Source organism: Malus domestica, chromosome 05 (genome assembly GCF_042453785.1).
Source record: "Malus domestica chromosome 05, GDT2T_hap1".
Taxonomy (NCBI): Eukaryota; Viridiplantae; Streptophyta; class Magnoliopsida; order Rosales; family Rosaceae; genus Malus; species Malus domestica.
In genome coordinates, this window is record NC_091665.1 from 24,499,368 (window position 1) to 24,516,660 (window position 17,293).

General features: G+C 38.7%; 2 protein-coding genes across 6 annotated transcripts; one reads left to right on the forward strand and one right to left on the reverse strand.

Moving 5' to 3' along the window:
* The first annotated feature begins 5,807 nt into the window (after window positions 1-5,807).
* Window positions 5,808-11,201, forward strand: LOC103428706 (V-type proton ATPase subunit B2). 2 transcript variants are annotated; one of them, XM_008366832.4, is made up of 15 exons: window positions 5,808-6,287; window positions 6,994-7,058; window positions 7,314-7,369; window positions 7,477-7,575; window positions 7,801-7,860; window positions 7,985-8,096; window positions 8,184-8,398; window positions 8,915-9,043; window positions 9,164-9,301; window positions 9,407-9,557; window positions 9,647-9,729; window positions 10,117-10,164; window positions 10,260-10,313; window positions 10,407-10,490; window positions 10,587-11,201. In XM_008366832.4, exons 2-15 carry the CDS (start codon window positions 7,001-7,003, stop codon window positions 10,770-10,772), a joined length of 1,473 nt encoding a protein of 490 aa, XP_008365054.1. In that variant the 5' UTR covers window positions 5,808-6,287; window positions 6,994-7,000; the 3' UTR covers window positions 10,773-11,201. The 2 variants fall into 2 exon arrangements, with proteins under 2 accessions (XP_008365054.1, XP_008365055.1); XM_008366833.4 differs by having other exon boundaries at window positions 5,886-6,283.
* Window positions 11,202-12,347: 1,146 nt separating this feature from the next.
* Window positions 12,348-16,747, reverse strand: LOC103440788 (probable hexosyltransferase MUCI70). 4 transcript variants are annotated; one of them, XR_011580545.1, is made up of 9 exons: window positions 16,387-16,747; window positions 15,902-16,004; window positions 15,555-15,731; window positions 14,860-14,937; window positions 14,575-14,774; window positions 13,883-14,298; window positions 13,613-13,797; window positions 12,673-13,438; window positions 12,348-12,458 (listed from the first exon to the last, which is right to left on the reverse strand). XR_011580545.1 is itself a non-coding variant. In XM_008379496.4 (8 exons), the coding sequence occupies exons 2-8, from the start codon at window positions 15,981-15,983 to the stop codon at window positions 13,020-13,022; spliced, it is 1,557 nt and encodes a 518-aa protein (XP_008377718.1). In that variant the 5' UTR covers window positions 15,984-16,004; window positions 16,387-16,747; the 3' UTR covers window positions 12,348-13,019. The 4 variants fall into 4 exon arrangements, 2 of the variants coding, with proteins under 2 accessions (XP_008377718.1, XP_008377717.1); XR_011580544.1 differs by having other exon boundaries at window positions 16,285-16,739; XM_008379496.4 differs by having other exon boundaries at window positions 12,348-13,438.
* Between the last annotated feature and the right edge of the window lie 546 nt (window positions 16,748-17,293).

Genomic DNA, 17,293 nt, shown 5'->3' on the forward strand with positions numbered 1-17,293 from the left:
GTAGACAGGTTGCTCAATATTCCCATCCTTTCGAATGAGAACGGAACTTACGGCTGAAGCTGATACCGATAGGTAGATAATGAGAATGTCTCCTACCTCGGGCTTGGAGAGTAGAGGGGCTTTACTCATGTACTCCTTGAGGTTTTTGAATGCCTCGGCACATTCATCAGTCCATGTAATGTACTTCCTACTTCCCTTAAGTGCTTTAAAAAAGGGAGCACATTTGTCTGTGGCCTTAGAAATGAACCTGGTTAAGGCTGCCACCTTGCCAGTAAGGCTCTGGATGTCCTTTGAAGTTACCGGTTCCTTCATGTCGAGGATTGCTTTGATCTTCTCGGGATTAGCTTCAATGCCTCGTTGGCTAATCATGAAACCTAAGAATTTGCCAGAGCCTACGCCGAAGGCACATTTGTTGGGGTTTAACCTCATTCGATACCTCTTCAAAATAGTGAAAGTTTCAGATAGGTTGGTGATGTGTTGGTCAGCATGTTTGCTCTTGACTAACATATCATCAACGTAAACTTCCATGCTCTTCCCAATCTGCTCGGCGAACATTGAGTTGACTAGTCTCTGATAAGTCGCTCCTGCATTCTTTAGGCCGAAAGGCATGACTTTATAGCAGTATAGTCCTCTGTCGGTAGTGAAGGCTGTGTGTTCTTGATCCGAAGGGTTCATGAGGATTTGGTTGTATCCTGAGTAAGCATCCATGAAGCTCAGGAGTTCACACCCGGCCGTAGAGTCTATAAGTCTGTCAATAAGAGGAAGAGGGAAGCTATCTTTCGGACACCCTTTGTTTAGGTCGGTGTAGTTAACACACATTCTCCACAAGACCTTTTGAAGCAAAAGACTTTCTTTGGTCGGATTTTTCTTAACAAGGACCACATTTGCTACCCATGTCGGGTAATTGACTTCGCGGACAAAGCCTATGCCTTTGAGTTTTTCAACTTCTGCTTTCATTGCCTCGTATCGTTCAGCGTCATAAGATCTTCGCTTCTGTCTCACCGGCTTGATCTTGGGGTCAATACTCAAACGATGACAGATGACATCGGGAGAGATGCCTGGCATGTCCTCGTATGACCAGGCGAAGACTTCAGTGTTCTCTTTCAAAAAAGATATCAATGCTAACCGAAGGGGTGGTGACAATGTGGTGCCAATCTTCACCATGCGATCTGGATAATCTCTTGAGATAGGTACCTTCTCCAACTCTTCAGCAGGTTGGGCTTGCTGGGTGAAAGAGTCATCTCGAGGATCATCGGGTTGATTGTTGCTATCAGGAAGATCCAAGTTCGCTTCATCTAAGCTGGTCTTTGTGACTTGGTCATGTACAGACAGGGTTTCCTTGGGTCCGGGCAAGTGTTGTTGCTTAACTGAAGTGTTGTAACATGATCGTGCACTAAGCTGATCTCCTCTGATGTAGCCGTTGCCATGGGGGGTTGGAAATTTCATCAACAGCATATGCGTGGATACCATAGCCTTGAGATCATTGATGCCTGTGCGCCCAAAGATGACATTGTATGCCGTTGGGCAGTCAACCACTAGGAAGTTAGTGGTAATGGTAGCCGTGTAAGGGCCTGTACCAATAGTAAAGGGTAAATGTATGCTCCCTAAGGGTTGCACGATATCACCGGAGAAGCTTATCAGAGGAGAAATCGAGCGATCGAGCAAGTGTTCAGCTACACTGAGCGCCCTGAAAGCTTCGGCAAACATGATATTGACCGAAGCCCCTGTGTCTACGAGGATTCGTCGAACATCAAAGTTGGCTATGTGAGCCTCCACGATCAATGGGTCGTTATGAGGGTAGATGATGCCTCTTTCTTCCTCAGGGTAGAAACATATCGGATCCCAGTTAGGTTTTTGATACTTCCCTCCCCTGATGTCTTCCACGTGAAACACTTGGTGACCAGGCCTCAGACTTCGTTCACTGTTTTTCATGGCCCTATTGGAAGATTCAGATATGGGTGTGCCGCCGCTTATGGAATATATGACATTCACCTGGCGTTGGTTACGGTTATCCCTTTGAGGGTGAAGAAGGAATTGATCAATTTTTCCTTCTCGTGCCAAAGCTTCAATACGATCACGGAGGATGATACATTTCTCGCTATCATGGCCGTTATGCTCATGGTAGCAACAAAACGTGCCCGCGTTATTCGGGGGCGTGTAATCTGGGTGCCTCGGCTTTGGTTTTGGTATCAGGTGAGCTATGCTGGGGTAAATGGCCGCGCATGTGGCATTCAAGGGCGTGTATGTCTCATACCTTGGGGTAGGGGGTATCTTGACGCGGGTTTGACCCACTGCATTGACTGCCTGGGGGCGAGCGTTATTGTGGCGATACCCTTGGTTATCGGGATAGTGTCCCTTACTCTTTTTACTGAAAGGAGAGTGGTGAGGATGGAAATCCTTCCTCTTGCCTTGAAATTGATATGTCTGTTGATTCGGTGAAGCATTATGCAAGGCATGGGGAGGTGCCACTGCTGTTTGGGAAGTCGAGGTCTTCTCATTTAGGTGAGTCTGGCTTCCACCTCCCACTTGTTGATAAAGGATGGTTGTAGGGGGTTTCTCCTGATATGTCTTTGCCTCGGCGGAGGCATGGTTATAAGCCTGCGCCATCACCTCAGAGTAAGTCTTCCAAGTATTGGCATTGATCATGTATTTAAAGAAACAATCACGTAGGCCTGCCGTGAAGGCTTTGAGGGCAGTCTTGTCATCTGCTTCGGCACACCGGGAGTATTCATGGCTGAAGCGGCCAGCATACATACGTAATGACTCGTCTGGCTTCTGGCGGATAGTGTACAAGTCATCTGCAGAGTGCAAGCGATCGGTTTGGAAAATGTGTTGGGAAACAAATAGTTTCCTCAATTCCTCAAATGAGTCTACCGTCTCAGGTGTAAGACGACAATACCAATTTAGAGCTGCACCAGAGAGGGTGGAGGGGAAGAGAAGACATCGCTCTTCGTCGGTGTGCATCCGGTATGCCATGGTGGACTCAAAGAGGTTAAGGTGCTCAATCGGGTCCTCTTTTCCAGTATAAAGTTGCAAGCCAAGCTTTTGCTTTGTCTTTGCTTGAAGGGGGGTGTTGAGGATCCTCCTTGTAAGAGGGCCAGGCCTGGGTTGGTTCCAGTCAGGTATTTCAGCCTGACGTTCAGCCTTCAACTTGTTTACTTCCTCAAGAAGTTGTAGGACAAGGGGGTCCTGAGCGGAGTTATGTGTCACTGGAGCTTTCTTTCGTAAATCTCCATCTCCTCTTGGAATTAGGAAGGTTTGATCAAGGACATGTGATTTTTCCCTGGACTCGCTGTACTGGCTTCCAGGGTATGTCTGTCGGAACACCTCTGAGTCCCCTGTACCCTCATGTCTCTCTGGGACTTGTTGCCCCTTCCCCAAATTGGTGGCCGGCTTGGGCCGTGGCAGGGGACCGAGTCTCTCAGAAATCCTTGGGTCATTAATCTTTGAGCTTATATGGATGGAATTCTCTCGACGTTGCTTCAGGAAATCCCGACAATCGCGAAAGACGGCTTTCGATCCTTCTGCCCCTTCAGTAAAGAGGTGTCTCCCTCCACTTCTCATGGTTCGGGTTGAAGCAACTGGGTTAAGAGAAGCCTCATGTTGATTATCAAGTCGAGGGGTAATCTGTTCCCTATCAGGGATATCTATGTCGAATGCATGTGACCCTCCATGTTGGAGGGCACCCAGTTGATGGTTGACTTCCACGGGGGCAACAAGCTCGCGTGTCTGAGCTTGCCTAGCTTCGTGGAGTGTCTCGAAGAGCTTCTCATATTGCTCCTGGAGGACCTCATTCTTCATTGCTATCTTGTTGTTCTGAGCTTCCAACTCATCGACTTTAGCTTGAAGAAGAACTCGTTTTCCTTCCTTCTTTCGTTGTTTCGCACTATGTGCAAGGGGGGTGTCATTCTGTGTGCTGTGGCTTCCTTCGCTTCCCATGTTGGAGAGGGATGCCTGGTCAAAAGAAAGTGTACGAATGATAGAAACCAGCTTGACACAGCTGAAGAGAGTAGGAATAAGTGTCGTTTCCCACAGACGGCGCCAAATGTTGATGCACAAAACCGGAGGTCTTGGAACAACAGAAAGTGTCAGGTTTTGTGACCTTCGCTTGGTTGCTTGGTTGCTTCAGTCACTAGTGAGGATAAGTACGTAAATGAATAGAGACAGAGAAGCAAACACAGGATGTACGTGGTTCACCCAGATTGGCTACGTCCACGGAGTAGAGGAGTTCTTATTAGTAGTGAAGGGCTTACACAAGTACAAAGGATCAAGCTCTCAATTTAGTGAGTTCTTGTGAATGATTTAACACAAAATGGCATTAGGCAATATTGTGGGGGAATGACCCCTATTTATAGAAAAACTTGTAGCTTTGTCACATTGACATGTGTCATGTTGTGATTGGTTCTTGATGTCGACACGTGCTGCGCTCTGATTGGCTTCTAATCTTGACACGTGTCGAGTAGTGATTGGCCTCCTGGTCGGAGGGGAACTCTTCTGGGTCCTTGACAGTATAGCGTTGGCCGGTGCTCGGTAGTTTCGGGATTGGTCAAGTATGGTACAAACAGTACTAAATGACATTTGGTAATTATTTTATTACATAACAGGGGTACATTAAAAATAAAAAATTGAATAACTTTTACGTTTAAAAAATGAGTATATTTTATATTAAACATCGGTACAATCCGCATATAACAAAGTGGTAATATTTAACATGAAAAAGATTTAAAAAAATATATATGGATAGAACTAAAAGTTTAAAAATATGGGGCACAAAAAGAAATTAAAATATATTAGTACAAGTTAAAATTAAAAAATAAAATTGTTAAAGGTTGCAAAAATGATTGCAATAAAAAAATGGGTACAAATTAAAATAGAAATATGATACAAAATTTAGCCATAAATATGAGTATATCAAATGCAATGTTTCTTATTAATAACTGAATATGTTTGGAAATAGTTAAATAATTTTAATTATAAAATTTAGATTTTTAAATGTTTTATCATTTAAATAATGACATGGATACAAATCAAAGGACCTTGAACAAAAATGAAAAATGAATAAGATTTCAATCAATGAAATAAAAAAATTCAAGGACGAGAATCTAATTTCTTTTATTCTAAATTACTCTAATTTAAAGATAGGAGAATTGATGCTTAAGTGCAATAGAATGGGTATACTGTCTTGACCAACTACGTAAAATTTCAAATTCATATATGCAAAAGTGACTTGTCTTTAGAAATTAGAACTGATTTACGTGTGTAAATATGTGTAAGCTGAGGCATGTTCCACCTTTAACTGAGATATAGTTTGTAGAGTCATGCATTGTATGAACTCAAAGGCATACGAACAAATCCAATGGCTCCTAAGAAATATTACAGACAATCGTCTAAATGCAAGTAAGAGATTTTTGACCGTTGATGCATGAGAGTTTATAAATGAATCAAACACACAAGTGACGTGCTTAGTACATTTTGTATATAATATACATAATGTTCTAACTAATTGACCTAACCTACATCTATCATCAATAAACTGATCTTACCTAATTCTACGTCTGAAACATTTCTTTAGCTTACAAGTCTCTACCTTCCTATTATTATACTGGTAAAAGTGAACCAATTAATATCTTCAATTAGAAATTATATACAAGTATGACTTGATACTATTTATTTAAAAATAATTTTTTATAAAGTTATAATTTTAGACGAAATTATATTTAATCATTTCGATTGAAAGTGACCTTACTAAGTAGGAAGAGTATCAATAGCCTGTCCAAACTAGGAAGCTGCAGTGGGCCCCAACCAGCTGTCCAAATCACCCACGTGGAGAGGATGGATGCCCAATCTTGTTGGACACTTGTGTCAGTCTTTTTGTTGTCTTTCACATTATTCCCATTATTACCACACACCAAAAATAAAAAAATACAATTGTATTTAAATTTGCAATTAAATAATTTTAATTTCGTAATTCCGTTGAATCAATTTTAATTTCATAATTTCGTTAAATTAAATTTTAACGACATAAATTTTTTAATTTAATGAATTTAATTTTAATTTTATAATTTTAATTAATCAAATTTCAATAACACGGATTCTTTAAAATTTTGAAGAAGGGGATTGGAAAGGATTGCTTTCCATTATTTATGTATCACTGAATTTCTAATTTATTTATTTTTCTAGTCCATCAGATATTCAGATCTCACTCTTTCTAATTCGTCTTCCTCCTCCGTTCTGCTCCACTCTCTCTCTCTTCCGCTTGGCTCCGCGCGCTCCAGATCGAAAAGTAGGTACGCTTTCAGATCCGTACGCAAGTATCAGCCGCTTGATCGCAGTTTTACTTGATTCAATTTGACTTTAACCGTCTGATCGTCGACTCCAAAAGGCGCAAACTTCACTTGATTGAAGACCGCGTTCATCGAATTGTTGTTGCAGATCCAAATTTGGTTATTTTTAACCAAGTATTGGAATCAGCAATTGGCTTTATTTTTGTTTATCTTTAGCTGTTTTGAATCAATTTTGAGGCTTGTTTGGTTGCTGAGAAAATTGATGGTAATGAAGAATAGCGGAATGTCAAAGATTATAGTTTTCGTTGTTTTGATTCGGAGAAACTCTACCGTACAGTTACCTGAACTTTGTCAAGTATTTAGACATGTTGGATTAATGCAATTCAGTGATTTATTGTGTTTTTCTGATTATTTTTAGTGTTACATTATTTTCCCCCAGCAGCCAAACAGAAAGTAAAAGACTTTGAAATTTTTTATTTTTTAATATTTTCTGTTCTCATTAACCTGCGTGCCCCTAGTGATAATTAAGCACAATCGTATTGATATGATCTAAATCTTCACTCATTTGGTTCGACTAATTGGAAATTTAACTTTAGGAAGTGGTGTTAGTTGTCATCTTACAGATTTGGTTTCAGAATTCGCAGTTCATTTGGATGGCTTCTATTGGTTTTTTGTTCGTAATTGCTGATAATTTTTCTTTTTCATGAAGATTGCAAATGGCTGTTTCACAAAACAATCACGACATGGACGAGGGAAACCTAGAGGTCGGAATGGGTAAGTCTTGGACTGGTTTACTTCATACTTTTGTGGTAGACAGGGTGAAGTAATTTGATGAGGTAATAGCTATAGTGGGCATGCAGTTTTTGGTCAAAACTCATTAGTCGTAATGAAATCAATATGAGTCAGATGTCAAACTCTTCAAATATGTCCTGTTAGAAAGTCTTAGCATTGCGATGATTGTTTTATGGAGTGTTACACTTACATTAATGGTGTCAAGTTTGACATTTTCACCTTACATTGACATTGCAGAATACAGAACTGTGTCTGGTGTGGCCGGACCTCTGGTTATCCTTGAAAAAGTTAAGGTAGGTTATCCGCTCTCTTACTCATTTAAAATGTTTTTAAGCTTTCTCAACAGGGAATTTGTCCTCTTCAGAATCAAAAACTAATGTATACTCTTAAACTGCCCCAGGGACCTAAGTTTCAAGAGATTGTTAATATTCGTTTGGGAGATGGAACAACTCGACGTGGTCAGGTCCTGGAAGTTGATGGAGAGAAAGCTATTGTACAGGTGACTGCTGTGTAATGATTATTGGTTTCTTGTGGTTTTGCCCCATCATATCATTCTGGCATAGGTGCATAATTTTGAGAATTTGTAGTTTTGGGGGCTTGTGTGCATCTTCTGGGACAGCAGCTGTTTTGATTGTCTTAACCTTTTTAAATAATAGCATCATTAGGTTTTCTGCAATGTGCTTATTATTTTGACCGTTTACACAATCAATTTATATGCTGCCAGGTTTTCGAAGGAACATCTGGAATTGACAACAAGTACACTACTGTGCAATTCACAGGAGAGGTATTAAACCCTCTAATTATATTCTTCCTTCATTGAATTGCGGAATCAAGAATAAATATATATTCTGACATGAACCGTAGAACCAATTATGCTGTTTTGACCCTCCCCCTTGCATATTTGTCAGGTTTTGAAAACTCCAGTCTCACTTGACATGCTTGGGCGCATCTTTAATGGCTCTGGGAAGCCCATTGATAATGGCCCCCCTATTTTGCCTGAGGCTTACCTAGACATATCTGGTGTGTTATTTGTTTCAATGAAAATAAGTTATGCTCCAAGTTTCTTTGCATTAACATGCGTGTCAATCTATTGTTTGTCATCTCCAGGGAGTTCTATTAATCCTAGTGAGAGAACATATCCTGAAGAAATGATTCAGACTGGAATTTCTACTATTGATGTCATGAACTCCATTGCTAGAGGACAAAAAATCCCCCTTTTCTCTGCTGCTGGTCTTCCTCATAATGAAATAGCTGCTCAGATATGTCGCCAGGCCGGTTTGGTCAAGCGGTTGGAGAAATCTGAGAGTCTTCTTGACGCTGGGGTATGCTTTATGCTAAATATATATATATATTTTTAGCCAGCAGAGATCACATATATCTACTATTTTCATGTTCGACAGTCTTAAGTGCATGTGTAACATTATTTTACAAATAGCCAAATTATTATGGCAAAACATCTTTGATTTCAAAACGAAATTCATTTACATTTAGTCATTTGATAAGATATTAATCTTGATGATTCTAGTACATTGGAACTCCTAGTTAAATGAGTAAGTACTAGAAAAGAGCCTGCTCAGCTTGCTCGAAATAGTTTGAGCGCTTCACTAAAAATTTTGATTTGGGCCTCTTTATGTTTTTAAGTTTTATATTTTCGCAGAAATTTGAAGAAAAAGTAATTGCAAACAAAACAAAGCAACAGCTAGAAAATAAATAACAGTAATAGGCTCCTTTTGCTTTTCAAGTTAATGGATTATTGTACATGGATAGGTGCTTGATTTATCACAAATTATCATTGTCTTCTAGCATTCATGTGACTAACCTACATTGTGAAATTACAGGACGTAGAAGACGACAACTTTGCCATTGTGTTTGCAGCTATGGGAGTAAATATGGAGACTGCACAGTTCTTTAAGCGTGATTTTGAGGAAAATGGTTCAATGGAGAGAGTGACCCTTTTTCTGAATCTGGTATATTATGAAGTGAACATATGAAGCGTTTCATGATATGTTTGTAACTTTTTTTCTTTTCAAATATCTCATGAGATTTCTATTTAGCCTAAATGTGTTTTCTGCCATTTTCTTCTACAGGCAAATGACCCTACAATTGAACGCATTATTACTCCTCGTATTGCTCTTACTACTGCAGAATATTTGGCATATGAATGTGGGAAGCACGTTCTTGTCATTCTCACAGATATGAGTTCTTATGCTGACGCTCTTCGTGAGGTAACATGAAAAAGTTTCTAATTATGAATTCACAAATTACGTGCCTCATTTTCATCTTCGTTCTTATATTAATTCCATGACACAAACTGCTGATTGCTACTGCAGGTGTCTGCTGCCCGAGAGGAAGTGCCGGGAAGGCGTGGATACCCTGGGTACATGTATACTGATCTGGCACAAATCTATGAGCGTGCTGGACGAATTGAAGGGCGAAAAGGCTCTATTACCCAAATTCCAATTTTAACTATGCCAAATGATGGTAATGCTTGTTGTTACATGTTGATGGTCTCATATCATGCATCCAAGTGATATTCCTTAACTCAATCTTTAATTTCTTTATCTGCCCAGATATTACCCACCCCACTCCAGATCTTACTGGATATATTACTGAGGGACAGATATACATTGACAGGCAGCTCCACAACAGACAGGTTACTAAAATTTTATCATTTTTCATTGGATTAAGAAACAAGGTCTTGAGTATCTGCTCATGGTCATGCATTCAGAATGCAAATCACAATACAACATTCGGCATGGTTTAATTCAAGGGAATTTACCATGGTTTTATCGTTTGTATTCCCATGGCCTTAGGACTTCTTTCATCAAGGTTTAATTTGATGAAATTGTTGTTGCGGTTGCTGCTGTATCAGTCCATTAAAAAAACTATGATTTAGCTTGATACTAAATCAAGGTAATTAATGATGCTTGTAGAAAGTTGGCTCTCTATGTTTGGTAAAAGTCCAAAGAGGTGGTAACGATCAGATATGTGGAGATTATAAATGAACTGAACTAACTATTAAGTTCTTTAACCTGTGCAGATATACCCACCAATCAATGTCCTTCCATCACTATCTCGTCTGATGAAGGTAATGATACATTGATGTCAACTCTAAAGATAGAGAGCCTTTTCATCCTCCTACAATAATGGGGGTTAAAATAAAATTGTTGGCTATAATTGCAGAGTGCTATTGGTGAAGGCATGACTCGCCGGGATCATTCTGATGTATCAAATCAGGTTTGTTTGGGGTTCCCTGGTAGTATCTATTTTAATCTGTCTTCACTTAAAAGCCTTCTAATCTTTCCCTCTCATGCAATGTTTGACTTTCAGTTATATGCAAATTATGCTATTGGGAAGGATGTCCAGGCAATGAAAGCTGTGGTCGGAGAAGAAGCACTTTCCTCGGAGGACTTGGTAATATTTCCCATATGCTTATTGAGAATGCTTCTGTTTATTAGCAATCACCTTCTGGAAGAAATTGATTTGATTTTTCTTTTGAATGAAACACAGCTATACCTGGAGTTCTTGGACAAATTTGAGAAGAAGTTTGTGTCCCAAGGAGCCTATGACACCCGTAACATCTTCCAGTCCCTTGATTTGGCATGGACGTTGCTGCGAATCTTCCCCCGTGAGCTTCTCCACCGTATACCTGCGAAGACCCTTGACCTGTTCTACAGCAGAGATGCAACTAATTGATGGAGTTCAGAGATCCCCGTTTGTCGAAGTTCTTCAGCCTATTTAGCCATCAATGAGCTCTGCAATTCGTTTATTGATTCTCTGCCCGCCTAGGTTTGCATCTCTTCTTTCCCGGCATATATAATAAAGGTTGCGGTCGGTTCAAGTCCCTCAAAGGTCTTGGCTAGTCCAGATTTTATTTCAATGAGCACGTTCAGAGATCTTGTAGCGCTTTGTATTTTCGTTTCTCATTTGTTAGTTGGTCACCCAGTTGTTGTTTGATTATGCTTTTTTCCTCCCCAAGTGAAAGTTTCGGAAACAGTCGAGGCCATCTAGGATCCAAAAAGCCCCTTCAGTAGTATATATTTGCTTTGTTTCAAGACCCCTATTATTTATTTTGTAATCTGTCATTTTTGCTTCTTATTAAATATTTCCTCTGACTTTGATGTCTTGTCATTTCTTACATTCAAGTTCGAACCTCTATAGATTAGAGAGAGCTTAGGATATTATTGCCCTAGTGAGAGAAAAAAAGGCCAAAAAAAATTAAAATTTATGCTTGCCCTTAGATCTACTCCAACACTTGGAATAAAACTCAAATTTTAGGTTCTAAACTTGCTCCAACTCTTAGGGCAAATATGAGTTTTAATCCAAAAATTATTTATGGGGCAAATTAGCCTAAGATTTCCCCGGGTTAGTGAGGCTAGGCCATCATATATGTGTACATTTTTTCTTTTTATATTTATAAATTCATTGAATCTAACGGCTAAGGTTTAATATGATCAAATTCAACGGTAAAAAAATGATCTAACGGTCAAATTTTAAATCTAACGGCTAAAGTAATTAAAAAAAATTCTTTTATGTGTTTCATATTCTTTCATAGTGTTTCATGAGTTTTATGGTATCAGTTTAGTATTTTTCAATACTTATCGGAATCTAAATATTTTTAGGTTAAAATGTTCATAAAATTAAATTAGGATAGACTACATATTTTTTTTCTTTTTAAAAAGTTACTTTAAGAAAAAAATTATCTTAAATTCATTCTTTAATAATTTCGTGTTAAAAATTTAACCCACAAGGATTGGAGGAGAAAAATTATTTCTGGGTTAAAATTTTTTTAGTTTGAACTTAAGGGTTGGAAATGGTCTAGAAGGGCTAAAAGTGCTTAGTGCTGGGTCTAATAAGGTCCTTACTCCTTTCTATAAAAGTTTTGTTGCTTTTAAGTTTTCAGCAAAAGTGCTTATAAGCCGAAGCGGTTACACAGAATAATAACGGTACGACAAAAGACAAGAGCCTGGGTAGTGTGGAAGCAGCAGTTACATATTCTCCATTTCAGATCATGGTAAAATACGGAATGGATATAAAAAACGTGGATTATTCAGCAACTTTGCTAAAATAGTACTTTGAAAAATTTGGCCTTTTTTTTAAAAATTTTAATATTTTATTTATCATTTCTTCAATAATATGCTACATATGCATATAAAAAACATGAATTTTATGTGTCAAAATAACGTGTAACAAACGTACAAGATACATATACACATGTATAATACATTGGAGTTTTAAAAAAACATGCAATTTAACTAATACTTAAACGTGTACGGAAAAGCAGAAGTATTACTGAAAAATATGCACATATGCGTATAATACACATATTCACTAATTATGCTTCAGATACACATTAATCAATCAATCTTGCATTTTTTTTTTCTAGTAGAGGTCGCATTAATCTAATCAATCACTAATTATGCTTCAGATACACATTAATTAGAGGTCGCACTTGGTGCGATGGCAAGTGCCTTCGCCCATGAGCGGTAGGTCTCGAGTTCGAGACTTGGGAGCAGCCTCTCCATAAATGGGGGTAAGGCTAGCCGACATTCACCTCTCCCAGACCCTGCGTAAAGCGGGAGCCTGCACTGGGTACGACCCTTTTTAGTACCCCAGTAAAAACAATATATATACTCTATACTGTTTTTCCTTCCATTTTCTACCATCGGAACTCAAATAGATGCTAAACAAACGGTATCAAAATAGTACACAATGTGTTTCCAGTTTGAATCTCAGTGGTAGCAGAAAGGTTGCTGCAATTTCCTTGTTAATCATCTCTACAACACCCAGACCCAGAAATTTAAACGACCCGACGCTGCTATTCTTCTTCCTCTTCCTCTTCTTTTTATATACCGTTCGAGTCTCTTCTGGGATGACAGAAAATAGAGAACCAGGAGGAGCTCAATAAAAACTTCACACGACCAAATGGATCCAATTCACCCCTCAGCCAGCTTTCGACGTTCTTGCCACAGGGGGTAGGACAACTGAATCAAGATTTGCAGGGTAAGGAGTCCACAAGCCTAAGCCTCCCCTACTTTCTATCAAACCATTTTTTGCATTGGCCTGGTCCCAATCTTTACCCCTATTCGAAATAGTTCCTTTCCCCTTGAGCTGATTCCAACTTGTTACCCACTCTATACGAGAAGAATGCTCCCTTATGTGCGGATGCAACACAAACAGGGAATTGTACTCGCAATTCGGAAACATAAAGAACTTAAACAAACCCCCTAACCGGTACACAACATAACCAAAACTCAGTTGGTCTCTTGGTGTGAAGAGGTGGACCTCATTGAACCACAAGCAGCTAAACAAATTACTCATCGCAGTATGTTCCCGTATGATAATGGCACCCTCTGGTACATCTGCATACAATAGCTTCCATCAATACTTTTAATAAATAGTATTATACCAATGCATATGTAGATAGTATTAGACATTCACTTTGTCGGCAGGTGCCTGTAACTTGAAGCAGAGGAGAAAGAAATAAGCAAAACCAACAAATGACACAACTCAAAATCTACGGTGTTCCTTCTTACCACTAACGGTTTTCTTGGTTGGATCCCATGACTCCAAACCCTCATAACGATAAATTTTCATGTGTAGATCAATAAGAGGTCGAGCATATCGCTTCCTCCGCTTGTTTGCATCAGCCTCCTCGTATATACTGTGATGGTGCTTGTGCTGAGAAATGGCAAATGTATGCTTCCCACGCCATAAATATCTGCAAATCAAATTAGATCCCTTGATAATAGCTATATGCGCACAAACAAATATAGAGAATGAGAAAGATAGAGTCGATTTATTACCTTTCTAAAATTTGCAGTGGATCAACCATGAGCTCCATTTTACCATCGATCCAAATGCTATACTGTGCGTTAGGGTACAAGCGGTGGGTTAATATCTTGGGGACCTTCCCATTCCTTCTTGGTTCATCATATGGTGGATGCTTCAACAAAACAAGACGCCAGATACCAACCCATTTTCCCCCATCATTATCCTCTCTGACAGTGACATTTTCCTTGATAAAATTAAGAGATGTTTCATCGACCGCCATGAGAAAACAGAAGAGCTTCTTAGAACGAGGACTTAAATCTGAAGGTTGATGGGGTACATCATAACCATCAAAAATGCCTGATGCAACCACAAACCTACATTTCTTGGCATATTTGATGTCTGCAGGAGCCATTTCAGCACCACCGTTTCGAATAAAACCACAGTGCACCTGCAGGATATAGACATCAACCAACTCACAATGGAGAATGGAAAAAGTAACACTCTTAAACAGACAGAAAAAGAACAATTCAATAAATAGGAAAGGGAAACACTACATTAAGTTGACAATTTTCTCCATATCCACCACCATTATTTTCAATTATTTTAACATAAGAAGATGCTAAGGAAGTCGGGGCCCTATAACTCTCTTACTTCTGATACCAAAACAAATAATTAAAGAACATGCTTTGACTGAAGATAACAGAGTATTGATGTTTGTCCTTACCTTCATGTCTGATTTTAGTCTAAAACTCTCCTCTCTCTGTGCCCAATTTTGATGTCCTCCGAATAGTGGGGATGACTGAGTTCCTTTGGGCAAAATCTCATCTTCCAAAACATAGGTTAAGTTTTTGACAATTTCATCAGGAGTTCCTCCCTTCGGAATTTTTATCTTATCAGGATCACCGACAACAGGAATTGGGCAGCCTATTTGATATGAAAACAAACAACATTATTAAATAAAACTAATAAGTTATCGATAGTTCAATGTAAAATATTTTAATGTTCTTACGGTGTTGATTTTGTCCTTTTGGTACAAACCCCAGGGAGCCTAACATGGAGAAGACCTTGCTCTCTTTGTTACACATAGCTGCAATTCAAGTGGATCAAAGTACTAAGAACACATATTGGTTTACCTCAAATTAAATGACAGAAACCTTATTTACAAAGCATGCGCTGGTAATATTACAAAATTGTATTTAGCAGCTATTGCAAGTTGATTATCTTACTATTGGATCATCGTGGAAACATTTGATACTCACAAGTTGACAACTATGACCCTTCATACTACAGGAAAGTTTAAACCAACAACAGCGATACATTCAGCATTTGTTCATGTATTTCAAGCCAGACCTTTACAGGCTTACTAAAATATGTTACCCAGACTCGTACAATTAAGTTTTAATTAAAAAAAAATCATAAAAAAATGTTTTATCACCCATGGTATGCAAAGAATTCCTAAAATCCACTGTTCGATATAGATAAAATGTATATGAAGACCAAAAACAGTAGATTTAAACACAAGACTTTGCATTTGTTGGAACAGGGTGCACCAATCAACTAGCCTACTTCAAACATTGGGCATCGGGGCTGAGCCAAACAGCAACAAAAAACATATCAAGCTCAAGCACTGTATTTATAAAACATGAACTCAAACAAAGAACCCAAAGAACTTAATGCATGGTTCCAACAGAAAAATTACGATACCTGAGAAGAAGGAGATAGAAGACTGGCAGGACCAAACATGAAATAATGACGCGAGGAGAATTAGCAGCATCCACAAAATGCCACCTACAAGAACCAATCGAATAAAGCCCTTCTTCCAAACAATCTTCATGGGATAATCCTGCGGCACTCTTCCCAGAGGAAATCCCTCTTCAACATCTGCACCACCAGCACCACCAAACATCTTATTCACATTTTTCATGCTACACAAAATATCCATTTCATCAATCCAAAAATCAATGCTACACCAAAAACCACACATCAATATCTTTAGACTCAACAATTAACATGATACAATTCACAATGGGACGACGGTAGGCTTTGCTTACCTTTACTCTGTTGGTTTAAATTACTCCTTTCGCCTCTACGATGTGTGCGAAAAGATACAGACCGCGGACTCTCTTTATCCATAATCAACCACTACAACTTCAACTGCAGCACAATGCATACATTCTACATTATATATCTAAAGTAAGAACCATAATCAAACACTATCCCCATATTGATTAGCATTATATTATACTTCCCAAAAATCTTCAAACCACGAATCAAGATTAATAAACATATTGCATATAAATTGGTTAACACAAATCAATCCAAGCGAATTCCAGATCTGGGTTACTCACAAAATTGATCAAGTTTATCGGCTGCAATTCAAGTTTGGTTTTTGAATACTGAAAAACGAAATCTTGGGTTGTGAAAATTGACTTACATATTGAAGATGGCGTGGTTGGAACCTCTCCCCATTAAAAGAAACTTCAGGATTTGTAAAAAGAAGAAAGAACCGCAATGTGAACGGTAAATATAAACTTACTCAAAACTTTCCAGAATCCAAAGGTTAACAAGGGAAGGGATTGAAGCCAAAAGCTTGAAATTTCAAAACCCAGATCAAATCTCAGCTGCAGATGCCACCTGAAGCGTGAAAGCGAGCTCCTTTTTCTGGTTTTACCTCAAAGAAAGCACCTTTTTTTTCTTCTGGGTATCCTCCAGAGAGTAAGAGCTGAAATTTAAAAACTTGCCGAGATTGAATTAACCCAAAAACACTGTGATCGAGAGAGAGGAGAGGGAGTATAAATGCCATAAATTAATAATTGGTGTATGAGAAATAAAAAAGATACGTAGATAACACATCTCTAATCTTTGTTTCTGTTTTCTTTGCTTGGGGGTGGTTTTTTTGGTAATTAGCTGACGTTGCCCTTTATGAAGGTTTAGATTCTTGATGGACGGCTCGGATTAAAAAGCAACTCAACAACATGTGCCTCCAAGTTTTCAGACCGAGTAAATTGTAATAATGATTATTCAACTTTAATCAAATTGAAACAATAATCTCTCAACTAAAAATCCATTACTATTGGTCTCTCAACTCATCAAAATGTGTAGCTACGGTCATTTTCATCAAATTCGTCAGAATTTTGTCAAAATGAGTTATGTTGGAAGAACCATTGCTACAATTGGGTCTCTCAACTCATAAAAACGTGTAGCTATGGTCATTTTTATCAACTTCGTCAAAATTTTGTCAAAATGAGTTATGTTGGAAGGACCATTGCTACAATTGGGTTAAAGTTGAGGGATCATTGCTCCAATTGGGTTAAAATTGAGAGACCATTTCTCCAGTTGGATTAAAGTTGAGGGACCAATGGTAATAGATTTTTAGTTGAGGGACCATAGTTGCACGTTTTGATGAGTTGATGGACTAATGATAATAGATTTTTAGTAGAGAG